Here is a 26665-nt window from a genome sequence, read left to right as displayed (position 1 = left end):
GAAGGTTCAAGTTGGCAGGGACCTGGGAGGCTCCCTGGTCTATGTCCCAGCTCAGCCCTCAAGTGACAGATGAGGGGACTGTGATGTAGAAGTATGATGGCACTTATGTGGGTCACACAGCTCATGACTGACCAACCACACCAACTCCTGGTTCCTGGGCTTCCGCTAGGGTGTCATAACCTCACTGGGGTGAAGGTGTGGGCTTTGGGGTTCGGTGGCTCCACTGTTCCTGACTGTGTGATTTGGGGCAAGTTGCTTAACTCCTTGAACATCAGTTTCCTTCTCTGAGGCATGTGCCCCACCTCCAAGACCCTGGCTGCTGCTGCGGCCTTACTTTCCCTTCCTGCTTGGGTAAGGCCCGAGGCATCAGGGCACCGCCGAGCCAGTCTTGGATCTGGTCACAAGAGATCCTCCACATTTGCAGCCAACCCTTGATCCTTGGGTACTGTGGTGGGGTAGGGAGGTTTGGGAGGGGCTGATGGGTCTGCCTGTGGCCACACTCTGATCCAGAGAGCTGTGTGGCCAGCAGGGGGCAGGGCCTACCCAATCCAGACTAGGGATTTAAGATGACCCTGGTGTCATAGACTCAAGGACAGAAACTCCTTAGAGGCAGCTGATGCTCCCATTTTATAGGGAAGGAAGCTGAAGAAGAGGGAATGCCATGTGCCCAGAGTACAAGTGAGAGCCAAGCTGGGCCCAGGCAGGGCCTCTCCCAGGGGCCTGGGCTCTGGGCCTCACATTCTCAGAAAGGTCTTCAGACATCCCCTTGGATCTATAGCTGAATGCGGTTATATCTACACATTCATGGGGGACGGAGGGGCATGAAAGTCTTAATTTCATGAATGTAAACAACTGAAAGATAGCACACATTTTATATTTCCATTTTGGTCTTTCTTTTTTAAAATGCAGAGGCTTCGAGAAAATTAAGTGGCCTGGGCTATCTCCATCTCCGGGGCTCTGGCTGTGGCCTGATGCCCAGCGCTGCCTGCATCCCTGTGAGCCTTTTCCACACACATGAGGGCCCCAGCTCACTGTGAGGGCTCTGTGGTTTGTGCGCACTCTCGGTGGGCTGGGGCGGCCCAAGGCGGAGGTGGAGGCCCAGTCTTGAGGTCCGACCCTGGGTCCTGATGGGCACATTCCTCCCAGTTCATAGGCCCTGGGGTGCACAGGGCATGGGACACCTCTTTCCACTCCCCCACCCTTCCCCCTCCCCAGCCCGTACCAAACAGTCCCCAGGCTCACCTGGTGGGGGACAGGCAGCCTGGACAGGGGGCTGAGGCCCAGCAGCGGGGTGGTGGCCATGGCGGCAGCGGCAGCCATGGCTGAGGAGGCGGCCAGAGGGTCCACAGGCAGCTCCAGGCTCTGCTCCTGCTTCACCATGACGGAGCACAATTTGTGTCCCAGCACCCAGGCTCCATGTTCCACATCTGGGGAAGGGGGCAGGACCCAGGCTCAGGGGACTCCCGGAGGACAGGGGTCAACCCCCCTCTGTCCCCAGGGAGCCAGAAGCAGTGGGGGCATCTTCATTCAACAGCTTATAGACTGGGCTTGGACAGCAGACCTGGATCCCTCTGACTGGCTGTGTGACCTTAGGCAAGTTGTTTAACCCCTCTGAGCCTTAGCTTTCTCACCTCTAAAAGTGCCTGTTAAGAAGTAAATAAATGTTCAATAAAAGGTAGCTATTGTTAATACAATTGTTGTTATTCAGTAAACTGTGCAAGGTTCTGGGCATCTGGGGAGAGTCATAAGCAGTTAAGTGCAATTAGAATGAAAAGGAAAGGAAATGGGGTCAGAGAGGCCAGCAGGGGTGGCATGGTCTTGGAGGTTGCGCTTAGAGCTGTGACTTTGTCCTAAAGGTAATGAGGTGGCACCGAGGAGTTTTAAGTCTGCTCAGATTTGTGATGTTAAAAAGATCACTCTGCCTCTGCGTAGAGACTGGACTAGGGCAGGGAGACCGCAGGAGTCTGTTCAAATTGTCCAGGGAGAAAAGACGAGGCCTGAGCAAAGGCAGTGGCAGTGGGGATGGAGACAAATTTAGAAGGAGGAAGTCACAGGACCTGGTGACTGGGGGCAGGTGGAGGTGATGCTCAGGTCTCCCAGGCAGCATCCACCTCCTGCCTATCTACTGGGCCTCCTGGCTCTCCTGGCCTTACCAGGGCTGGCAGACACCACCCCTTTCCCCGCTGGGTGCCCACGGTCCTCCACCCAGGCCCAGGGTGGCCCCAGTACCTGAAGCCAGAGAAACTCTGGTAGGGCAGGGGCTGGGAGCCAACTTGCAAGGGAAGGGCTATAGGGGACTCTGGCCTTGGGGACCCACTGTGGGTGGGGAGAGGGGTCAACCGCTGCTTGATCCTACCTCAGAGGCTAGGCCCTACACTGCTGGGAGCCTGAGTGCCCAGCTCCGGGCCGCAGGCTGCCTCTGGGCTCCAGGAACACCCACAATCTTCCCAAATTACAGGGCCAGCCTGCTGGCCTCCGGGAAGCTGCCCCCTGCAAAGGGCCCACAAACAAATTACTCTAAAAATAGATTGGGGGTGTCCAAGGAGTTGCTGGGCTGGACATGTGGGGTGGATGGAGAACCCACCATGGGAGGGAGCCCGTCCCACACCCTGCCCTTCCCCAGGCTGCGCCTGAGGCCTCACTGAGGTGACCTCAGAGTTCTCTGAAGCCAGGGCATGGAGGGAAGCTGAGACCTCAGCAACCACAAGCCCTGGAGGCACTTAAAACCCTCAAGGCTAAGGTTAGGGAGGGGGTACAAAGGCCTGTCTCTGCCCTTGGGGAACCTCTAAGACCCTCAGTTGCAGCTTACACTTTGTGTACTGAGCACAGCTCTAAGCCCTTGACACACATGAGCTCATTTATTCCTCCCCAGATCCTATGGGACAGGCGCCACTCTTCTCCCCATTTAATAGATGAGAACATGAAGAAAATCACTCAAGACCGTTGTCCTCTGAGGGGAAAGGGGAATAAGAACTGCTACAGTATTAATAGGACTTTTATAAGCACAGTGAAAATGGCCAGTAATTATTCTTATTTTTAAAAAAATATATCTTATTAGGGACATCTTTAATATTTTAAACCAAAATAAAATTAAAAAAATATGTATCTTATTGATTTCAGAGAGAGGAAGGGAGAGGGAGAGGGAGAGAGAGAAACATCAATGATGAGTCATTGATCGGCTGCCTCCTGCACGCCCCCTGCTGGGGATCGAGCCCGAAACCCGGGCCTGTGCCCTGACCGGGAATCGAACCTCGATCTCCTGGATCCTAGGTCGATGCTCAGCCGCTGAGCCTTGCTGGCTGGGCAGTAATTATTAATATGTATTACGTGCTGGGATTTTTAACCTTGTCTAACACTCTCAAGCCAGATATTATCTTCATTTTATAATCAAGGAAACAGAAGCCCAGGGAATTTAAGAAACTTGCCCAAGATCACACAGCAGTTGGTGGAAGCATCAGGATGTACACCAAGGCCCATGTGGTTCCAAACCCAGTACAGCTTGCTGACACCTTGAGGCTGGCAAATGCGGTGGTGGTGAGGGTGTGAGGCTTAGAATCAGGGGGTTCACTTGCTTCCAGGGGGTTTACTGCATTTTATTGACCCAAACAACTCAGCTTTCCTGCAGTTTCATTGTCTTTATCAGTCAAGTGGGGATCTTGATAAAAGTGATTCCCACCTCACCTCTGAGTTGTGAGAAATAAATGAGATCTTTAACATGAAAGCACTTTGTAAACTGGAGAGTGCTACAGAAATGTCGACTACTATTCCCATTTGTAGATGAAGAAACTGAGGCTTAGGAAGACTAAGAGACATGCCCATGATCACCCAGCAAATATGATGGGGCCAGATCACCTGTTTGAAGAAATGCCCAAAGGGGCCATTTCTAGGTGGGGCACAGTCTAGAGTTCTCGAATTCTGATAGCCTGAGAGAAAGACCCAAAGGGCCCGTTGCTTAAAAGCAAGGCAGGTGGGGGGAGAGGGGAGCTTCAGAGAACCCTGCCTTCAGTAATAAAAGTAGGTGCAGGAGTCTCTCCCAGAACATCACAGTATGAGAGGGTGGGAAGATTCCAGATGGTCTTGGTAACTTGTCTACATTTATTTTTTATTTCCCCTCACCACTGCCTCTGAGTCAGTGGTTCTTAGACCCAAGTATGCTCCAGAATCATCTAGAAGGCTGAGCCCTATCCACAGGTTTCTGATCTAGCAGGTCTGCGTGGGACCCAAGAATCTGTATTTCCAACAAGTTCCCAGGTGCTGCTGCTGGTCTAGGAGCCACCCTTTGCCCACCACTGACCTGTCAGCAACAAACTCTTCTGAGAAGTGCCCATGGGGGTTTGATTCGAGGGAGAATCAAAAGACAGGGCCAGCCTTCCTGAGAGGTGTTTGTGGGTGGCTCCTCTGGGGCGCTCTGGGGGTCCCTGCCTCCAGTGCCCCACTGCAGTCCCTCAAAAGCTTCCTTCCCTCCTGGGCCTTCTGGGCCTGTGCCGTCCCTGGGCCCTTCCACCCTTTCTTACCTTGGGTGGTGTCTTCCATCTTGATGGGTACGAGGGGGCTCTGGGGCGCAGAGTCCCCACTCAGGGAGTAGCTGTGCTCGGCCTGGATGCCTGGCGTGGGGGAGTCCAGTTCCATGTCCAGCAGAGGGCTCTTCTCATCCAGCACGGGGTCATCAAAGAAACTGCTGAACAGGTCGTTGGAGAAGTCCTCCATGTTCTCCGTGAAGTGGTCCAGGTGCTCAGGGAAGTGCTGGGGGAGGGGGGGCAGCTTAGCTTGGGAAGGGGGTACAGACAGTGCTGCGGTGGTGCCTCCAGCTCTGCCACCACCACCGCTGTCCCTGCAACCTCCCCATTACTCTCCCCACCATCATTAATGCCACCACCGGCACCACCAGCCTCCCACTACCCACATCACCTGTACCAACTATTACCATTTCTATTACCACCAGCACCACTGTCATCACGTGACCTCCACCACCACCTCCACTGCCATCTCCAGCTTCAATGTCATTGTCCTCAAAGGTAAGCTATGGATGGCATGAAAGGATCGCTGGACCAGGCAACAGGAGGACACTGGGCTCTAGTTCTGGCTCAGTGACCTTGGTCACATCGTTCAGATTGCCCGAGTCTGTCTCTCGGTCCACCCTGCTTCCTTCATGGGAGGACTCATTAGAGGAATAACTATGTCTTTGAGAGCACGGACGGACCCAGAGGGTATTATGCTCAGTGAAATAAGGCAGTCAGAGAAAGACAAATACCATGTGATTTCACTTACATGTGGAATCTGATGAACAAAATAAACAAATAGAAACAGACTCACAGATACAGAGAACAGGCTGGCAGCTGTCAGAGGGGAGGGGGTTGGGGGCTGGTGAAAAGGTGAAGGGATTACGCACTACACTTGGTGTTACAGAACAGCCACAGAGATGCAGGTTACAGCATAGGAATTATATTCAATAATATTGGGAGAAATAGGCATGGGGCCGGGTGGGTACCTGGAACAGTGGGGGGACTAATCTGTAAAGTACATGATTTTCTGACCATTTTGCTATACATCTGAAACTAACATAGAACAATACTGAGTGTAAGCTGTAATTGAAAAATGAATTTTAAAAAGAGGGTAACTATGTCTATGGCAGCAAGTTTGTACCCCGATGCCAGCCTTAGTAATTTCTGTATTTTGCTGGGATGCAAGGTGGTGGGATTATGGAGGCCTCCACTGCCCTCATTAGTACAGTCCCCGCCTGTCTCCATGTTCGAAGCCATTCTTTATCCCACGAAATTAAGCTCTGGAGCCATATTGCTTGGGTTCGAATCCTGGCCTCGGGACTTCTAGCTACACCTCAGTGCTGTTCAACCTGTGGGTGTTGACTCATTAACGGGCTGTGAAATCAGTTTAGTAGGTCATGGCCAGAACATGAGAAGAAATACAACAGAACCAAGTGGAATAGAAAATACCAGAGTGAAAAGTTAAATACCAGAAAAGTTAAATACCCAGTGTAAATTTTGATCGCAGTTATGTATATGTATGTTCTTGGTAATGATGTAAAAGGTATTTCTTAGAAACAAAAAAGTCTGAAAAATGTCGGTCTCCCTGATCCTGGGAAGGCTGACTAACCTCTCTCTGGGTCACGCCCTCCTCTGTGCAGTGGGGACGGTAAAGTTCCTCCCCGCTAGATTATTGCGAGGGGCAAACAAGTTCATACAGTTGACCCTTGATCAACACAGGTTCCACCTGTGCGGGTCCACAATAAGTGGACTCTTCTCATCCTGTAAGTCGAGGACGTTAAGCTTATGTTGTTGATAAGTACATAAGTTGTTGATAAGTTCGTAAGTCTATTTTCTCTTCCTTACGGTTTTCTTAAAAACATTTTCTTTTCTCTAACTGACATCATTGTGAGAATACAGTATACAATACACATAATGTACAAAATATGTGATAATTATTTATATTACTGTAAAGCTTCTGGTCGACAGTAGGCTATTTGTAGTCGAGTTTTTGGAGAGTCAAAAGTTATACATGGATTTTCTATAGCACAAAAGTTATACGTGGATTTTTGATAGTTAGGGGTGGTGCCTCTAACTCTTGTGTTGTTCAAGGGTCATCTATACATGTAAAGAGCTTAGGACAGTCCCTGGCACATAGTAATCACTCAACAAATGCTACCTCTTATTATTAGTAAAGCCCCCAGTGGCTGGTCCAGAGTAGGCTCATTTTCTCTCTCTAAAGAATTATAAATATGTAAGGAGATATTACTGCTGTTTATTCATTATTTACTGACTGAGTGAATTTGCTGGTGGGTTGGTAGAGATGGTGGGGGGCTTTGCTTCCAGCCCTGGGGTCCCATCTGGTAAGTGGTTAAGGACTGGCTCCTGGGGGATTGGTTTGCAGTCTGGAGTTGTCGGCTCTTTCTGGCTTGGACTCCTTAGAGCCTGTCCCAGTCCAGAGGGAAGAGCAGAAAAGCCCAATCTGAGAAAAGGTTCAGAGTCACGGGCTTCTGTCTGCAGGGAGGAGGGGATGAGCACAAGCTTTGTGATTGTGTTTTTTAAAAAATTTATTTTAGCCCAGCCGGGCGTGGCTCAGCGGTTGAGCATTGACCTAGGATCCAGGAGATTGGGGTTCAATTCCTGGTCAGGGCACATGCCTGGGTTGCGGGCTGCAGCTGATCAATGACTCATCATTGATGTTTCTATCTCTCTCTCTCCCCCTCCCTTCTTCTCTCTCTGAAATCAATAAAGATATATTTTTAAAAAATTATTTTAGAGAGAGAGGGAAAGAGAGATAGAAACATCATTGATTGGCTGCCTCTTGCACGCCCCTACTGGGGATCAAGCCCCAAACCCGGGCATGTGCCCCAACCAGGAATCGAACCAGCAACCTCTTGGTGCATGGTACAACTCTCAATCCACTGAGCCACACCAGCTGAGCCTGTAGACTTCCTTTTGACTCCTAACTCCACTACTTGCTAAGTTACTTCACTTCTCTGTGCCTCAGTTTCCTCATCTGTTAGGGGGAATAATAGTTCCTACCTCAAATATTTGTTAGGTGCTTAATACTCACCTCAAAGGATTATAAGGATAAAAGGAGTAAATACATATAACATATGTGTGCATATAACACACATGTACATACATGCAGTAAATATATGTAACACAACAGTGCCTAGTATGTAGCAAGTGCTTGATAATTGTCAGCCATCAGTATTATGAAAAGCCTGGGCCTGAAGTGAGCTGAGCTTGGAGTCCATGGGGGAAGGTGGTTTGGCGTTTCCCCCAAATAAAGTGTAATCAGGGAACCCAGGACAAAATGAGTTGGGAAACCCGACTCATGGAGGTATTCTCTCTTCCCAGGTGGCCAGAACTTATCATCACTATCCTACATTTTGTTGTGCTTTCACAGGCATCGTTCTATTCAATCCTCACAGTTTCCCAATGAGATAGGAAGTTGCATATCTGCATTTGGCAGATCAGGAAACCGAGGCCCAGGGAGCCAAGTAGAACTGGGGATCGTGCACAACTCCTCATTGCCCTGTCCTTCCCCAACTGCAGCAAGCATTCCCCTGCTCAGGAATTGCCTGTATGTCAGACTGTAAACTCCCTGAGGCAGGGTCTGTATCTCTTCACCTGCTGGAGTGACAAGGCCTTGGACCCCAGAGTGCAGGGCCATCAGTATGTCAGTTGTCCATCAATGCCTAGGGGGAGGCCAGAGGGCAGAGGCCTCAGTAGGTCAGAGGCCTCAGCTGAACAAGTCTCTAAGAATAACTGTGATCCCAGATGAAGTCCGTTTACAGGGAACAATCTCCCCTAACCATCCAGCTAGGGCCAGGCAGAACTGTGCTAGCCACACCCTCTGTAGAGTCTGGGCCAGACCAGCTGGGGTCGCTTTACCCCTTCTTTCTTTCTCGCCAACCCCCCCCTCCTCGCCTGGTGTGAGGCCTAATGGGAGGGGGTTGTAAAGAGAGGACAGGGTAGTGAGTCAGCTGCTAAGGTATTTCTCCAGCAGCTGCTTCTCAGGCGATAAGGGTTTGCCAAGCCTGCCCCTGGGGCCTGGGAGAGGAAAGATGCTTTCTCTAGTCCGGGCTGGGGTCCCCGAGGGCCTTGGCTCTAGGCAGATGGGCCCAGTCCTTCTCAGGGACCCCTTTTGGGGTGCCCATTGGAACCTACTAAGGGAGCTCAGTTGTTCCCCTTTTGAGAGTAGCCCCCACCCCACCTGCTGGAAACAGCAGCCAAGGCCCAGCAGGATGGAGCTTCCAGAGAGTGGGAGCCAAGTAGAAGGGGAGGGCGGCCAAGGGGCAGGCAGGGTGAGGGTGGAGGATACTTAGAAAATCCAGTCGTTGCTCAGGGCTTCCTTCTGTGCTGGGCCCACCTCAATGGCAACAGTGGGCATGTCCCATCACCCCCAGGCCCACCTCCTGCTCATGGGAACATGCCAGGGGGACTCCCTTTAGAGAACTTTGTAGTCCTACTTCTATCTGGTGCCTGGAGCTCAGTTATGGTTGGTTTATATCATCAAGTTGGAGGCAGAAGGGACCTGAGAAAGTTCACGGTCCACGCCCTCCTCTCCTATTTGCTAATGAGGAAATTGAGATCCAGAGAGGGAAAGCCACCTACCCAGGGTCACACAGTGAACTGGAAATGTTGAGGGAGGGGCTCTTCCTAGCTCTGGGGCTGACAGGATGTGGGGCACCTCTCCTTGCTGTCATCTTACTACTTCGTCTATCTCCCCCCGCCCCCCCCCCCAACCCTGGGAAGCCCACTCTGGAGATCTCAGCTCCAGCAGCGCCTCTGGTTCCCCCGGGGCCACCCCCAGCTCTCCCTTCAATTTGCACACAGAAAATTCAGGTTTCAGGTTATCTGATGGAAATTATTGGGGGTGGAGGGCAGGAATCCATAAATGGCAGAGGGTCGTGGGTCATCGTTCTATGGGGTTCGGATTCTAACAGGGGTGAGTGTCCTATGGAGGTGCCTTTCCAGGCAACGGGGTAGGGGTGGGGGAGCAAGAGAAGGAAATACTGTATTATGATTTGTTTCTCTCCTCGTTAAAGACTTTTTCCTACAGTCGTGCCAATGTAAGCTCCTTCTCGGCTGCCACGCGCAGCCAGCGCCGGCTCCAGTCTCCAGCCGGAGAGGTCCCGGCTCTCCTGCGCGCATTCCTCCCCCGGCTGCAGCCCCGCCCTAAGCTGCTCCCCGGCGCCGGCTCTTTAAATTTAAAGGACCAGGATCCTGCCCCTCAGCCCCGCCCAGGAGCCGCCCCGCGCAGGAACCCAGCCCGCTCATTGGTGGAACCCGCGGAGCTCCTGGCCAATGGGAGGAGGCTGCGAGGAGCCCGCAGCAGTGGAGCAGGGAGGGGGCGGGGGGCGAGCTGGGCTCGAGCGGAGGGGGCGGGGGGTCGGGGCCTCGCGCGGAGGGCAGGGTGTACCCCGTCTGGCCCCGCGTCCCTTTCTGCGCGTGGAGAGGAGGCAGAAACGACCCCTTTGAGCTTCCCGGGGGCCCGGCGGTCCCACAGTGTCCTAAGACGCACGGTCGCAGCTGCATGGTCTCGACGCCCGCACCTCGAGCAGGGGGAAGTGGGGGGACACGGAGAGGGAGCGTGTCCCCCGACGTCCCAGCTCGAAGGGGAGGCCGGGCCCCAATCCTTAAATCCCCTTGCAGCTTTTCCAGCTCCCTCTGCCCCTCCTTCAGTAATCCTACTAGGGCCGCACTGATCGGGCAGCGGGGGAAGAGGGGACACTCCTGGGCCAGCGGGAGGACTGTCAGTTCCCTCCCCTAATTCCTCTGGGTCAAGGCAGGGAGCGGGAAGCGCCTCGGGGTGCAGCTGTTTGCTGGGGGTGTGTGTGTGAGAAGGGTCTCCCCCTGACCTGAGGCAGCCCCCCTCCCCTCATGCCCCGTGCCCCTCAGTGCCTGCACCCCCACCCCTGGTTTCGGGCCCTTCCCAGACCCAGGCTGATTCAGCCTGTGCTTGGGGAAAGAGGGAGGAGACCAGAGTGGGTCCAGGCTGAGCTGTGGGATAAGGAGAGGGGGGAATCCCGAGCCCAGACATTCCTTCCGAGAGAGTGAGCTCTGGGAGAGATGGGAAGAGTCTTCTTATATTTCCCCTTCCCTTTCCCCGCAGGCTGGGCCCCCACTCTCCACCCCCCCATACACACACTGACCCATACATTCCTGGACGGTTACTTGCCTCGTGGTCACTAAAAAATGCCCCCATTTCAAGCTGAAGGCCCACCAGTCTGAGTCACTGCTGTGCCAAGTGAGTATATGTGTGGGGTAGGGTCAAGAGGGAGTAGGGAGGGACTTAGCTGAAGGGAGGTGGGCCCCTGGGTACCCAGCTGTCAGGCCCTCCCTGTCCTTAAGCACCCCCATCCAGTCGCTGGGGGTTGCCTTCTCAGAGCTGGTTTTCAAGGCAGTCCTGTGAAGGGGAAAAGGCCCTGGACTCAGACTCAGGAGACCGGAGGGCAGGTAGTGTTTCCTTTCCAGGCCTCAGTTTCCCTTAGTTATAATCTGTGCTCCTATTGAGGCGGGGGTATCAGGGACAAGGGGTGGCAGGTAAACTAACCCTCAGAAAGTGGGCTCTTTTTCTCTGCCCTGCCTCTCTGGGGACTGGGAAGGGATGGAGCCAGCTCTCCTGGTCCCAGGAGGTAGTCCCTCCCTGAGTCTTCCTGGCAGTGCGTGGGGTTAAGGGGAGCACATTGTTCCAGCCTCCAACCTCACTCATCCCCCATTCCCCACAGGCTCAGGGAAGGAGGCTGCTGAGGTTTCATATTTTCCCCCTACTGAACTATTCACCACAGAGCCCAAGTCCAAATAAGCAGAAATGCTTCTATGTATGTGCATGCACACACACACACTCCTGTACACACACACACTCCTGTACACATGCTATACAGACATGGGCTGAGTTTCCCATTTACACAGGGAAACACTGTCCAATGTAAGATGTACACACATGGACACATTTAGACTGTTGCATATACAGCCTGGCACAGGGGTACTGGACATATACTCATGGGCTCATGTTGGCTGACACTGGCAGGCACTAACAGACCCAACAAGGACACACTCCTCACATGTGATCAGACAGAAAGACTCCCCTATGTGCACACATGGGCAGTCACCCCAGACAAAGTCACAGATGTGGCCATGCACACCCTCACATGAACAAAAGCAAAATCTCACACAACCACAGAACTAAATGCTGACTGCGCCAAGCCAGCGCTTGAGATGACTGAGTCATGTGACCCCAGCAAAGGAGATTTGGGAGTCCCAGGCTCGCCTGGGGCTGGGACTAGGGAAGGGGGCAATATGGGGACTGAGGTTTTCTGTGCATGTGCACTGGAGAAACGAAGGGACAGGAGAAAGGGCAGGCTGGCCTGGCCAGGTGTGGCTCAGCGGTTGAGCATCGCCCTAGGATCCAGGAGATCGGGGTTCGATTCCCGGTCGGGGCACATGCCCCGGTTGCGGGCTAGGCAGCCAATCAATGACTCTCTCATTGATGTTTCTATCTCTCTCTCTCCCTCCTTTCCTCTCTCTGAAATCAATAAAGATATGTTAAAAAAAAAAAAAAAAGGGCAGGCTGGCACGCATAGGAGGCTGCTTCTGTGCAGGTCAGGGTCCTGGGGAGGGTGTGCCTTCTCTCTAGCCCCCAGCTCTGTTAGTCTGGCCCTTCAGTTCCCCCTCCCGACACTGGGCAGGACATGGGTCCCTCAGGAAAGTGGAGAGCTGGCCTGCAGATCCCTGGCCAGCCCCTGGCATCTTCTGACCAGCAGCCCCAAGTGCTGTGGCCCAACCCTGGAGAGGGTGCCAGGTACTGTCTGGGCAGGAGGAAGCGATGGCAGTGAGTGCTGCCGCCCAGTGCTGGGATTAGCTGTGACTGGCACCACTAATGGCACAGCAGCCCAGTCTGGCTACTGGAGATGTTGGTCCATAGGCAGTAGCCAGAGGATCCCTGTGGGACACCTCAGGACACTAGACTTAAGTGCCAGGGCTGGCACTGGGGGCCACTAGAGGATAAGAGCATCTAATCATATCCATTTGTTCATCACTTATACATTTGTTCAGTATTTTCTGAGTACCTACTGTGTGCGCAGCCCTGTGGATGCAGAGATGAACAAAGACCATTCCTGCTCGTGAAAGGCTTCTCACTAGTGGGGTGACTACCCCATTTATGAAGGTAGGCCCAAGGTTTGAACTCTGATCTGTCTCCAGAGCATTCTCCACCTTACATCAAAAGGGATTTTCAACACAAGTATGACGGTGGGACTTCCATGTTCAATATCCATTGATGACTCCCTACTGCCCTTAGGATAGTTTCCCAATTCCTTAGTGTAGCTTGAAATGATCTAGCCAGGTTGCCTCTAAACTATGTTTTACTATGTCCAATTCTCATCTGTATCTCCAAAGCCTAGCATTGGTCCCAGCACATGGTAGGTGCTTAGACATTTGCTGAGTGACTGACTGACTGAATCAGTGGGTGAATGAAGGAATGTGCCAGTAAGCTAACGGACTGAAGCCTTATTTCTGCAGCTGAGCCTCCAGGAATGACTGCCTTGAATTCCGCTCTGATGCCAGCTTGCTCCTGCTCCAGGCAGAGTTTCCATGCGCCTGGACTCCTTCCCTTGGCTCCTCCCTATTGGGTTGCGCTTCCTCAAGGCCTTTTTGTTCTTAAGCCCCAGCCAGACCAGGTACCTGGGGGACTATAGCCCCCTACTCAGAGCTGGAAGAGCTGCCCCAGGCTTAGGCCAGGCCACAGAGTATAAACAGAGCCCAGTGGCCAACAGGCTGAGCTGCTCTCCCAGCCCCTGGCCAGCTGGAAGGCCCTCCTCAGTTGGAAGCTGCCACCCAGCTCTGGCTGGAATTCCCTTGGCCTCTTCCCTCTCCTCAGCACACTCAGCATTTGGCCTTTGGCTTCCTCAGCGTCCCGGCCTGTCTGAGTTGTCCTCGGGTTTTATTTTTGGAAGAAGCTACATTCTCTCTCCTTATTTACTCTCTTCCTTCAGGGAAGGTGTGGGACCCCCGGGCTTGGCTGGGGATCAGGCTGTGGCTCCAGGTCCTGGGATCTGGACCTCTCTGGGGGCTGCAAGGGAGGGGACCTCCAAAGGCTCCTGACCCATCTGATGCTTCACAGCCAGATGCCTCTTCCCTCCCTCCCCCACCCAGTGTGTGACTAATGCCTCCCCTGCCCTTCTTGAAGAGCCCCATGATAGCCAAAAGAAACAATTACAAATTTAGAGCTGAAAGAAGTTCTGGCATCATTAGATCCATCTCTTATTTGCAGAGGCAATGTAGTTCAATGGTTATGAGTGAGGGAAGCAGACAGACCTGATCCAAATCCTGGCTCTGCTACCTGCCATGTAGCCTTGGGCAAGTTACTTAAGCTCTCTGAGCCTCAGTGTGAGCTGTAAAATAAGGGTAATTATATGTACCCCACCAGGTTGCTGTGAGGAGGAAATAACATTTGTAAAGAGCTTTATACAATGCAGGATATGTAGAAGACTTTCATTAAATGTAGCTGTTATTATTACAGGGAGGGAAACTGAGAACTGAGGAAGGGAGTGGATTTGCCTAGGACCACAGAGCTCAAAGTAAGCAGCCATTTCCAGAGTCTTTCCTCCGGTTCATCTCCCTTCCAAGGAGAATGGATGGGGCTGGCATCAGCCCAAAGGAGGAATCTCCTTGAGTCAGTCCCATGGGCAAACCCCTGGGTCTTCCGAGTCTGCCCCCTACCCCCAGTCCAGGCCCTCCTCTGGAGCAGGCGTTTCTGCCATTGTCCCAGGGGCCTCTTCGTTGCTCACTGAGGATGAGGGGTCTAGGGAGGAGACCTCAAGGTGGACCCCAGGCCAGTGGGACTCTGAGAGGAGGGGGGAATGCTGGGTCCTGACATCACAGAGCAGAGAAGCTGGAGCCACAGCCAGGCAGGCCAGCTGGGGCCCTTCCAGCACATCCAGATGTCTCAGGAATGTGCTGAGCTGGGAACTACCTCGCTCCTTCCCTCACCACCCCCAGCCCCTCATCCCCTCATCTGCTTGCTCAAGCTCTGCCTTCGCCCCACCCCCTTCCTCTTTCTACCCTTCCTCTTTCATCTCTCCCTGGGAGAACCTCCTGTCCACTGTCCCTCTGGCAGTCCAGCTTCCTCTCAAGACCACTGAAGGGGGTCACTGAAGGCAGGAGCCCTCCTTCTGCAGACCCTAGGGGCTTACCACGTGGGGTGGGGGAGATGGGAGCCTGAGCTAGCCGAAAGCTCTGAGCAGATAGTACATGCCAGATCCCAAATGTGGAACTGATTTGTAGCCCTGGGAGAGAGAGGGGTGAAGGCTTTGGGGCTGCAGAGGGCAGGGCTGGGCTTCCTCTCTGGGAGGACGATGAGGAGGTCTCCAGGCATCTTGTCCCAGCTGATGGGCAGGAGGGCCAAAGAGGCGGGGCTGGGCTCAGAAGGGCTCAGATCCTTCTGTTCCCCTGGGGCCAATAGGGACAGGCTTTGCCTGATAGTGAAGGGTCCTGAACTGTAGAAGGGGTGGGGGGGACCCCATTAGTGTCCCAGAGTTAGGTCAAGAGGAACGACATGGCTTTTAGCCTAGGGCTGTCAGCATGAAGAGGGACAGCCTGACCTTCTGCGAGGGTGCAGTTGCCTTGGACCTCCCCAGGTCAGCCTGGCCTAAGTGCTGGGGATGAAAGAGCCAGAAGGGAGCTGGTACTCCTGGCCCAGTGTGAGAGTCACATCAGGGCAGAGGATAGAAGGAAGAAGAGAGAAGAGACCTGGGGTCATCTGCTGCCTTGGGCTGCTCTGGGTTCAGGAAGGACCCACAATTCTGTCTCCTTTGGGAGATGGTCCTTCATCATCCCCCCAATGGACTCTAGATCTCCCAGCACTGAGACAGTTTAGACTTGCTGGGATCACCATGTCTAGCTCAGAACTACCATTGGCTCCCTCCACCTACTGATAAAACTGCCAGCTCCGAAGCACCACATTCCATGGTAGCTAGAGCCACTCACTTTTGTCTTCCTCCAGCCTAGTTGGATGACCACTCCCAGTTCCTCAAAACTGCTGTGAGCTCCATTGTTGCAGGACATTTGCTTGTACCATTCCTTGGGCCTGAAATGCCTTTGCCCTTTATCTCTGCATTCCAACTCCTATCATCCTTTAGGTCCCAATTCAAATGCCTCTTCCTCCAGGAAGCCTTCCTAGATTGCCAAGCTGGAAGAGCCCTCCCCCTTTTGTACCACCATAGCACTTATAGACTGTTAGGTCACTGGCTAGTAACATGCCCTCAACTTTAATTATACACAATGGGATCCATCTCTCTTTCTAAACTTTAAGCTCTTTGAGGGTAGAATCTAGGATGGAGTTCATCCTTAAACCCTCTGCAGAGCCTCACACAGGGTCCATCATATATAGTATGCCTAATAGTAATGATAATAAGGGCTAATATTTATGTCCCAGGAACTGTTTTAGCTCCTTCCATGCAGTATCTATCTCATTAAAGTTTCAGAAGATAAGGTAGATACTATTAGTACCCCTATTTAATGGCTGAGAAAACCAAGGCACAGAGAAGTTTAGCTAACCCAGGTTCATTCAGTTAGCAAAGGCTGAACCAGAATTTGCAGAGCTTGTGCTCTTAAGCACATACAACAGCACTAGTTGTTGGAGGAGTGGTTGATTTCTTGCTGCCTCAAGTACAGTACTAGATACAAAATATGGGCCCTCCATTCCATGCATGGGGTGCTCACTGTGGCCCTGGTTTTCCTCATCCCTGGCCACCCCTCTCCTTATGCCTCTAAAACACTGGCCTGGCACCTTTTGGCTTTGCCCCAAAGAGCCTTCCAGCTCCAGAGAGGTCAGACACATAAGAAAATCCCTCTGATCAGGACTCAACACAGGGATGGAGAAGGTGGGACATTCCTCCAAGGGCTGTCCAGTGCTGGGGACCTTCCATTCAGGCAATAACAGCAATAATCAGAAAGTAGCAACAACTGTAGTTTATAGAGAACTTACTACATGTTAGGCACTGTGCTAGGCTTTCTCCAAGAGTTATCTAATTGAATCCTCATAAGAAACCTGTGTTCTACAGTCATCCCTACTTTATGGTGAGGAAAATAAGCTGGGAGAGGTGTAGGTACCTCTCAAGCTCACACAGATGACAAACCTGAGAGCCATAATTTGCTCCCAGGTCTGAGTACCTAAAGGTGACCATTAATGGCCACCAACCCCACTTCAGGTACAGCTCAGCTCCCCAGTGCTTGTTGCGGTACCTGCCATCTGACCTGTGGACTAGCCATCTGGTCAGGCTGGGTCTGGGAGGAGGCACTGAGTCTCAGGATGTTCCTGACCAGTATCTGCCCAGATTGGAGTGGATTCAGGGTCTACAGCTCACCTCTTCCTCACATTCATGTGGTTTGAGGTACAAGATATTCACAGCTGGGTCTATTCTTCAGCTGGGAAGTTTGGACCCAGGTGTCTACTTTATTGGACTTTACAATTCATATACAGGCATATATATTCTTTTATGTACACAATCTATTTCAGAGTAGAAAAGGCCATGGTAAAGCGAAAGGTAGATGCGGGATTTAGTTTAAGATTTACTCCTTGAATAAGTTAGTGACATCCATTAAAAAAAAGTACCATCAAAGCTGGAAGTGTGGAAATGTCCTTTCTTCCATTATACATCCACCCACCCATTCATCTATCCATCACTCCTCCCTCCCTCCCCCCCTCCCTCCCTCCCTCCCTCCCTCCCTCCCTCCCTCCCTCCCTCCCTCCCTCCCTCCCATCCATCCATCCATCCATCCATCCATCCATCCATCCATCCATATATCCATCTGTCCATCCATCCATCCATCCATCCATCCATCCATCCATCCATCCAATAAATAAACATTTCCTGAGCACACAGTCACTATAGCTATAACAAGGCAATAGATAAAAATAACTGCCTGACACTCTGTGGCCTCAAAGAACTCTCAGTGTAGTTTAGCAACAAGGAAGCCAAGGCCCAAGGTCCCCAAGGTCACACAGCAAATTAGGGCAATGGGATGAGAGGTGAGGACACTCCAGGCAGAGGGGAACACATGGGCAAAGGCTCGGGCCTGTCTGCCTCCAAAGCAAGTCCTCTCAGCTGCTGCTTTAGAACTGCCTCCTGGCTCTCCTCAAGGGCCTGAGGAGCCTGCCTTACCCCACTACTGCTTTCAGTTTTTTAATTTTTTAAATTTTTTTGAAGGAGACGAGGTGGACAGCTGCTGCTGTCCAGCTGTTATGTTGGAGCACAGAGCCCAGCCCAGATGTGTCAGCCCTTCTGTGCTGGGTGAAGTGGCTCCTGGGCCAAGAGCCAAGAGCCAAGGGCCAAGGAAGATGCAGTGAGGGCTCTGTCCCCAGAGGGTTGGGAGAGGAAGTACATTGAACCCAGTAGCAGAGAAGCCCATAATTGCCCTCTTTGTCAAGTTGGCCTTGTTGATATGGTGTGTTCAGGTCATGGGGATCAGGATATTTTCTCTGATGATCAGAATTCTTGCCTCTCCCAGCTTCTCCTGAACCAGATGCTCCCACCCATACCTTTTTTCCCAATCCTGGTGAAGGGTCCTGCCACTTACTCTGGCTTCCCCTAGTCTGTCTGAGGGGGTTACATAGTGTTCCAGCCAGAGCAATGCTCATGGTCTTGACTTAACTCCACCCAAATCTTCCTCCTCCATCCTGCCCCCTGGAGCGCTGAGACTTCCAGAAGAACAGCCTGTTCTCCAGCATCTGGAGCTCGTTTCTTGAGGGAGGTTCAGGGTGAGCCAGGTCCAAGAGAGGGATGCTCTGGGAGAGCCTCGGTACTGAGACCTGCAGGAGGCACAGGGCACAGGGCACAGGGAGGAAAGACACAACAGGGGTGTCCTCCATTCTCCCCTCTCCTGGCACAGTAGCCAGGCCAGGCCAGGCCAGACATAAACAGGGAGTCCTGGGAGCTGCAAAGAGCAAAGGTCTGCGTTCCCAGGCAGGATGGGGAGCAGCATCCCTGAGCGAGTGAAGAAAAAGCTCAGGATGGGATTTGGGGCCTCTCCTCTCACAGGCCAGGCAGCCTGCTGGCTCTGCTCCTAACGCTCTAGGCACCCACGGTGCCCTAAGGATGGGAGCACGTGAGGATGAAGGTGGGCCCCTCTGGTACCTGACATCCCAAACTTTCCTTGCTCTAGAGAGCATCATTCAAACCAGTACAAGAGCAAGAGAGAAGATGGTTCTCTCCCCTCCCTGACTCCATGGGAACCCAGCCCCGAGAACAGAATTAAGCTGCCCCCCTGCTCTCTAATTTTCAGTTTTTCATCACAGGGGACAATGAGGCCTATACCTGCTCAATAAAAGGGACACAGCCCCAATCCGCCCTGCTGAAATGCCTTTGGGTAGGGATGGGGACATCGAGGAGAGAGAGTGTGGAGGTTACTTCCTCTGAGAAACTTTCCATGACCTCCAGCTGGCCGGGATGTTCTTTCTCAGGCTCCCACCATGCTCTGCTCCGTCGGGGCTCCCCACGGTACTGTTACTGTTCTTTCGCTCTCTGTCTCTCTCTAGCTATGAGTGGCTGGAGGTCACTATGCACAGTGACCAGCACAGGCTCTCCTTCGGTGCCCAATTGTTAAAGGACAGGATATGTGTACTGAGGAGCAGCCAAGCAAATCCCCAGCTGGCCCAGGGAAGCCAGAGGGACCTCACAGCAGATCAGGGCACAGATAGCATCTTCCTGGGACCCAGAACCCCCGTCACCCTCAGGGCTGACCAGGCCAGGCCCTTGAGAACCTTAGGGCCCCTTCAGGAATTATTGGCATCCTTCTCGAGCACACAGGCCTGTCTTTTTAAAAACATTTCCCCCCTTCCCTTACTGGGATTGCCCCGATCTGAAGTAGTTTTCTCTACAAATAGAGTAAGTCCTTGAAATGGAACAAAGTCTACTACACTGGGACCAACCTTGGCTTCTGTCTGTCCTATGCCTGGGGCCCATCTCAAATAAAGGTGGGCAAAACTCTTATCTGAAGGGCTGATAAAGAAGTGACTGCCTCGTGCTCCTTTGGAACCTTCTCAGTTTGGCCTGTGGCATGCAGTAAGTCACGTTTCACAATCTTTTTTTTCTTTTTTCTTTTAAATATGTCTTATTGATTTCAGAGAGAGGAAGGGAGAGGGAGAGGGAGAGATAGAAACATTAATGATGAGAGAGAGTCACTGATCAGCTGCCTCCTGCATGTCCCTTACTGGGGATAGAGCCTGTAACCTGGGCCTATGCCCTGACCAGGAATCAAACCTCTATCTTCTGGATCCTAGGTCAATGCTCAACAGCTGAGCCATGCCATCTGGGTACTTGCCACAGTCTTTACTCTTGTGCTTTTTGTGACAGTACAGACCCACTGAAATCTATTGTTTTTCATTGATTTGCATTTTACATGATTGAATATTTTGGACTTGGCTTATTGCCTTATGGTGGAATGTTACTATATTGAGTACCTATTGTGTGCCATGGTACTGTGCTAGGTTTATGGCAATGGACAAATGCAACATGGTCTCTGTTCTCATGGAACTTGGTTTTTCACAGAGGAAATGGACTAATAAGCCAATAAAATAACCGCAATCTGAGATAAGGGCTATGAAGAAATCAAAGGACTGAAACAGAAAGTAACAGGGGGTCTCACTTGAGGTGGTTGGGGAACCTTTTCTAAAGGGGCAACATTTGAACTGAAGAAAATGAGATGGAGAGAACTGAAGGGGAAGCATTCTAGCTGTCAGGATCAGCAGTGCAAAGGGCCTGAGGTGGGACTAGAAAATACTTAACTTTAAGTTAGTGAATGTGGATCCAGGAGTCCTCTAAAAGAAGAAACTGGGGAAGATGGAAGCCCTAGAGCCAATGCTGAAACCACAAGTTGAAATTTGCTGTGGTTCAGTCAGCTCTAGACTCTCCTGTACCAGGAGCTGTGGGTGTCTGTGCCACACACAGGATGGGGATGGCTCAAGGCAGTAACTTTTTGGAAAGCATGGAGAGCCCTTCCTGAATCTCAGGGACAGTGCAGGCTGCAGGACTCTGATGGCTAGGAGTATTTGAGCTTAAGCACCCTTTATCCCTCTCCCTAAAAAATGTGGGGTCTGGCCTAGGCCCCCCTTCATTCAGCAATGGTTGGTTGAGGCCTACTCTGTGCCAAGCACTGTACATGGCACTGGGGATACAACAGTGAACAAGAAGGATAAACCCTTGCCCTCAAGGAGCTCATATCTCAGTAGGGGAAGCACAAGCAAAACAAAGCGCGCACACACACACACACACACACACACACACACACACACCCTGCCCCAAACAAACTCGATGTTTTGGAGAGAAGTGTTTGGGGAGAGCTCCCTTCCTGGATAGGAGCCCTGAGGTTTGGGCCCCTTCATTAGTTTTTCTCCATCAGTCCTTTGCTAGTGGATTCTACTCTGAGACCAGAGTGCTCTGGCCCTTGGGTCCTTTTTCTTAGCGGTGAGAGTTTCAAGAGAAACACACATGCACACGTTCGCACGCAGGCTCACACATACACCCCTCCCCTTTTAAGGGCTGTTAAAGGCCCACACACAGACATAGGAATACCCAAACGCACATACTTCTGTAATCTCCCCAAATCCCCCAAAGCCTGGGGTGTGTGTGTGTGTGTGTGTTTCTGCTTTCCCCTTTAGCTCAGGAGAAGCCAGCTGGGTGCCTGGGCAGTGGTGATCAGGCTTAGCCCCACACCTCCCTTCTCCTGGGCTGGTCCCTGGCTGGGTCTGGTCATTCCCATACCTGGCCTTCCCAGCTGCCGGGAGGTAAATGAGTGTGCTGGGCAAACATCCTCGAAGCTTCCTGCTGCTCCCCCCTGAGACAACAGACCTCTTCCTCCCCCGCCCCCCAATCCTCCCAGCTGGGGCTTCTCTGGGATCCAAAGCCATTTTCCTCTAGAGAAACCAGAGTCATCCCTTCCCCTTAGCCAGAGGAGTGAGGCCAGAAGCACACAGATCTAGTGTCTCTACCTGGAGATATGACCTGTTCTCCCTTGGGTCCTTTATCCAACTTCTCTGAGCACCAGACCTTCTCTCCTACCTGCCCAGGGGCTGATCACAGGGTCCTGGGAAGAGGGCTCTAGGGGTGGCCACATCAGGAACTGTGGAAGGTGTGGGGAAGGGCAGCCCCTTCTGAGTGGTGTTCCAAGAATCACATAGATGAGACTGCAATCGCATGACGGTATCTTCACAAAAGAAAAAGTAAGGCACCTGGCCACCTCCAAGCACACTTGACTTGCCTGCGTACTCAGTCTCCTGTCTGTCCAAGCGAATGTGTGCTGCTTCCGTGGCAGTGTTCACGGTGAGCATACTTTGTGATGTTTGCTTTTTGCACAGGGCAACAGAGCGCACACATTTTCCACCTGACTTTATGGCCTTGATCTGGATTTTAAAGGATAGCGAATATCCTGCTCCCCATCTCCCAGACTGAGAAGCATGCAGACTCCATCCCTTAACCCTGGAAACATTTTCCTATCTTCATTCAGAATGAAGAGGGAGATGGGGTGGGGGTGGTATGGGGTTTCAGGTAGAAGCGATGGGACACTTAAATGGAGGGACCAGAGAAGGAAAGTGACTTGCTGGAGGTCACACAGCTCCTACCTGAGTAGAGCTTCCTGCCACTCTATCTAGTCTCTGGAGCAAGTTAATTATGGAAGCTTATCTGCCAGGCATTGTCCTACATTCATCTTTAATTAATTTTGTCACTAAACTTCTACAATATCACTATGGGGAAGGATCCCTATGTCCATTTTTCAGATGAGGAAACCAGAGGATGAAAAGTCACTTGTCTGAACTGCCCAGCTGGCTGGTGGCAGAAGCACAGCTGGAACCAAATTTCCTGACTCCCAGCACAGGAGTTGTTTTAGGAATCCTTTCCCTTCCCCTGCCTCTCCTGGCCCGGCCTAGGACCGAGGTCAAGAGCTTTTCCAGCAGGGCTTTCCCTCCCCAGTCCGTGCTGGATACCACTGTCCGGTCGTGCCTCCTTTCCTGCGCTGGACCAAGGCCCAGAGGAGCAGCTGGGGAGGCAAGGCTGAATGGAGCAGCAGGAAGAGGCTGTAGGCGGCAGAGTTCATTCAGAAGAAAGCCCAACTCAGAGCTGCTGGGGGCTCTGAGGGAACCTCGCAGGGGGCTCTACCACCCCCCTTGGCTACAAGGGTACAAAGCCTAACAACCCCCCTCCCTCTGACCAGTATGTTACCAACTCTAGGAGAGGTGTGGGGAACCCCAGATCCCTGCCACTTTATTCCTAGGATCTGTGCCAGACCATCCTTAGAAAGACTTGATCCAACTTTTGCCCATTTTATAGACAAAGAAACTGAGACCCAGGGAGGAGAGCTGGTGGTGTGGTCAACTCACAGAGGGAGGCAGAAGCAGAGGTAGGTCTCCCCACTACCAGTTCAAGCCCTCTCCCTCCTCCACCTGGCCACTCTGCCCAAGTGTGCTCCCTCTGGCTGGGACCAGGAGCCTTCCTCAGAGAGCAGGGTGACCCAGCTCTCCTGCCTAATTAAGATCAGGGAGACCTCACACCCCATGCCTCCCAAACTCAGGTTCCCGCGGCTTGGCCGCTTGGCTGGTTTTCCCACCATCGGTCTAGAGGCCAGGGACAGTTTAGGTGGAAGTCCAAGATGCCCAACCCTCTAAATCTCTATGCACTTGGCTCTTGTCTGGCCAAGTTTATCTTAGTCCCAGCAGGTAGAGGCCAGGAAGTGGAGACCCGTGGGATGATCTTTGGATCGGTGTGTGTGCCTGTGTGCGCCCCTGCGTGCATGTGCACCAGAGACTGGAGGTTCACTGCATGGGGAGCATCCTACCAGGCTCTCCCGGCTGCCCACATTTTAGCCGGGAAGACTCTGCGGAACCCAAATATTTTTTTCTGTTACTGAGCCCATGCCCCTCCCCCACGGCAGGGCCTTTGGGCTGAGCCTGAAAGAGGGAGGGAGGGAGGGAAGGAAGAAGAGAGAGAAGCCACGTTTCCTTAGGGTGGGAGGGGAAGGGAGAAAAGGGAGAAAAAGGACAAGCCCAGGGACAGAGTCACAGAAAGGGACAGAGAAAGTCAGCCAGACACCAGAGAGAGAAACGGACCTGGAGACGGAGATGGGGGAAAGACCTCCCTCCTGAGCGATCCCCCTGTGCGGCTCTGACCAGCTGCACGTCAGGTCCCTTCCTGGGGACATCTCCTTCCTGACTTTGGGGCGGCCGCGGCAGCACCCCTAAGTTCCCGAGTCTGGCTCAGGTCCCCCCGGGAGGCGTCGGGTCCCTGGCCCTTGGAACACTCCCCTGTGCGCCTCCCAGCGGAGAACCAGCTGCGGGGTTACTTTGCGCCCAGCCTGGTCCTGGAACCCCGGGCGGGGGCAGGACTGGTGTCTTTCAGGCTCATATCTGAGAATCGGGGGACCCCGACGCCTCGACGTCCACTTCCCCTAGAAGGCCGAGGCCAACGTATCCACGGACGGAGCCCCCGGGGGCGCGCGCCCTGGCGCAAGCTCGAGGCTCGGGTCCAGGCTCGGGGGCTAGGGCGTGCTGAGGGATCGAGTCACCAAATCTCAGCGCTCTAAGCACGTGTCCCTCCGGGGGACCCTCATGGACCCCCTCCTCCGCGTCTGCCCAGTGATGCGCAGCCCCGTCCTTCGGGGGCCCAGGCGAGCGGCGAAGAGGGGTGCGAGCGGTGGAAGGGGCGCGCAGACCCTCCGTCTTACCGCATTGTTGAGGAAATCCGACTCGTTCAGGTCCCCCAAGTCCAGGAAGCTGGATCCGGGGAACAGTCTGTCGGCCGGGAAGGGCTCCAAGACGGCGTCCATCGCGGCCGGCTCCGGGGACCCCCTTGGCTGGGCTTCCCTCACTCCAGGGCGGCGACGCGCCGGGCGCCGAGCTCCCGCCTGAGGCGGGCGGGCGGGGGCAGGTCCGGGGCGAAGCCCCGCGGGCGGGGCGGGCGGAGGGGCACTGCCCGGGCAGGGGGCGCGGGGGCGCGGGGGCCTTAGGGCAGCGGCGCGGAGGAGGCTGGGCTCAGGGGCGCCGGGCGCGCCGCGGGCATTTAGCCGACCCCTCTTCCTCCCGCTCCTCCGGGGGCACAGCTGGTTTCCATGGGGAGCCCGGGAGCGGGGCTGAGGGCTTGAGGAGCCCCCGGGACAGGGTGGGAGCCGGGGGCGGGGGAGCTGAGCGCTCCCCCGAGACTGGGTGGCTGTCGGGCGCTGCGCTCTCCCCGCGTCTCCCTCTGCTTGGCTTCTGTCACTTTCCTCTGTGAAACCGGGAACCCCTGGCTGCTTAGCCCAGCTGGCCGACGCGCCACGCCCCCGCCTCGAGATTCACGGGCATTCCATATTAATGAGGAGGGAGCGGCCTGCCCAGTCGCGCCTCCTTTTAAAGAGGCAAGCTCGTTTTCTTTGCCAATCTCCGCTCTCCGATGGCTTTCAAAACAGGCCTAAAGCAAAATCGTCCTGGAGCCAATAGCTGTGCTCCTGGAACCTCAGCATCTTGTAAGGCTTTGCTAACCACTCTCCCATAAGTTCCTGAGGAAGCAGAGTTATTTCCATTCTTCCAGCCTTGTGCTAGAACCCGAAGCCACTCCCAGTCAGGGAATTCCACCGCACAGGCCCTCAGCAGGTCCCTTCCTTTCTTTCTTCCTTTCTTCCTTTCTTCCTTTCTTCCTTTCTTTCTTTCTTTCTTTCTTTCTTTCTTTCTTTCTTTCTTTCTTTCTTTCTTTCTTTCTTTCTTTCTTTCTTTCTTTCTTTCTTTCTTTCTTTCTTTCTTTCTTTCTTTCTTTCTTTCTTTCTCCTTCCTTCCTTCCTTCCTTCCTTCCTTCCTTCCTTCCTTCCTTCCTTCCTTCCTTCCTTCCTTCCTTCCTTCCTTCCTTCCTTCCTTCCTTTCTTTCCTTCCTTTCTTCCTTTCTTCTCTTTGTTTTAAAAAAATTTTTTTGATTGATTTCAGAGAGAGGAAGGGAGAGGGAGAGAGAGAAACATCAATGATGAGAGGGAGTCATTGACTGGCTGCCTCCTGCACGTCCCCAACTGGGGATGGAGCCCGGATCCTGAGCATGCACCCTGACCAGGAATCGAACCATGACTTCCTGATTCATGGGTCGATGCTCAACCACTGAGCCGCGCCAGCTGTACCAGATCTCTGTCTTAATGGGGAGATTTTTCATGTTTCCCCCTTCAGGGAGCCTTCTTTGACCCCTAGGCTGAAGCATTTACCAGCACTATACACTCACAGGACACTGTATGCTCATCTCCATTGGGGTGAGTTTAATGTGCTATTGCCATTGTTCTGTGTCTATGATCCTAACTGGCCTCTGACATCCCTCAGGGCAAGGACTGTATCTGTCCTTCCTGTGTGTGAAAGGACCAGGTGAACAGCAGAGATGAGGCAAGGACCCCTCTTGTCATCAATCACCAAGTTCCCTTAATGGTTCTGAAGAGCAAGAGTCTGAACAGTGGCCATGGAGTCTACATGGACCAAGACGCCGGCTGGCTGCAAGCTCCTTGGTCATGGGACACTCCCGGCCCCCTGGATCCATTACCTTAGTGGCCTGATCCAGAGTACAGCTTAATCTCTTGAAAGGGCTGATAAACAATCAGCAGGCACCTGAACAAATGGAGGTGGTTCAGAAAGGCACTCCCTCAGAGGGCTGGGCCACGGGTTCCTGGTCAGAAGTCATTAATAGGATTAAGTGTGTCCTTGCTATCTGGGGCTTTTAATTAGTTCAGGAACCAAAAGGTCTTTAAGAAGCAGAGATGTCATTGCAGCTAAGCCAGGGATGTCACTGAAATGGCTCTCTCAGTGCCTGGGCGGGAGAAAAGCACACACTGAGGCTGAGGTAGCAGCTGTTTGCTTGCCTGGGGCAGCAGGCAGGCGTTTGGCTCTCCCCCCATCTCATGACCCAGTTGACACAGTTCTGGAGAATGAAGCTCTGACCCTCCAGGCTGTCATATGACTGTTAGCTCTCAGGCCTCCTGGAGGGTTTGTTCCTGAGAAGCTGGGAAAAGAGCCCATGCTATGCGGGTCAGTTCACCAGCAATACAACTCTCCCTGAGAAGCTAGGCTGAGCCCCAGAGAAATCAGTTAACACTCAAAGCAGTGGCAGGTAGAATTGGGGTGCTGAGACCACGGGTGTTTTTTTCAAATGTGTCACATCTGGTCAATAGGGTGGGGGGCATTC

At 53.0% G+C, this 26665-nt stretch overlaps 1 protein-coding gene across 1 annotated transcript in view; it reads right to left on the bottom strand.

Annotated features, from left to right (window-relative positions):
* The window catches only part of CREB3L1 (cAMP responsive element binding protein 3 like 1), a 34799-nt gene extending 10056 nt beyond the window's left edge, over window positions 1-24743 (bottom strand). Inside the window, exons 1-3 of the mRNA XM_081152591.1 lie at window positions 24207-24743; window positions 4515-4743; window positions 1243-1427 (exon numbers count right to left, since the gene is read on the bottom strand). Of these exons, the coding sequence (XP_081008717.1) occupies window positions 1243-1427; window positions 4515-4743; window positions 24207-24308 (516 nt within the window). The 5' untranslated portion in view covers window positions 24309-24743. The remainder of the gene's footprint in view (window positions 1-1242; window positions 1428-4514; window positions 4744-24206) is intronic.
* Window positions 24744-26665: the final 1922 nt, after the last annotated feature.

Source organism: Miniopterus schreibersii (assembly GCF_964146895.1).
Source record: "Miniopterus schreibersii genome assembly, chromosome: 12".
Classification (NCBI taxonomy): Eukaryota; Metazoa; Chordata; class Mammalia; order Chiroptera; family Miniopteridae; genus Miniopterus; species Miniopterus schreibersii.
Note: the sequence above shows the minus strand (reverse complement) of the source record. Positions and strands in the feature narration are given on the sequence as shown.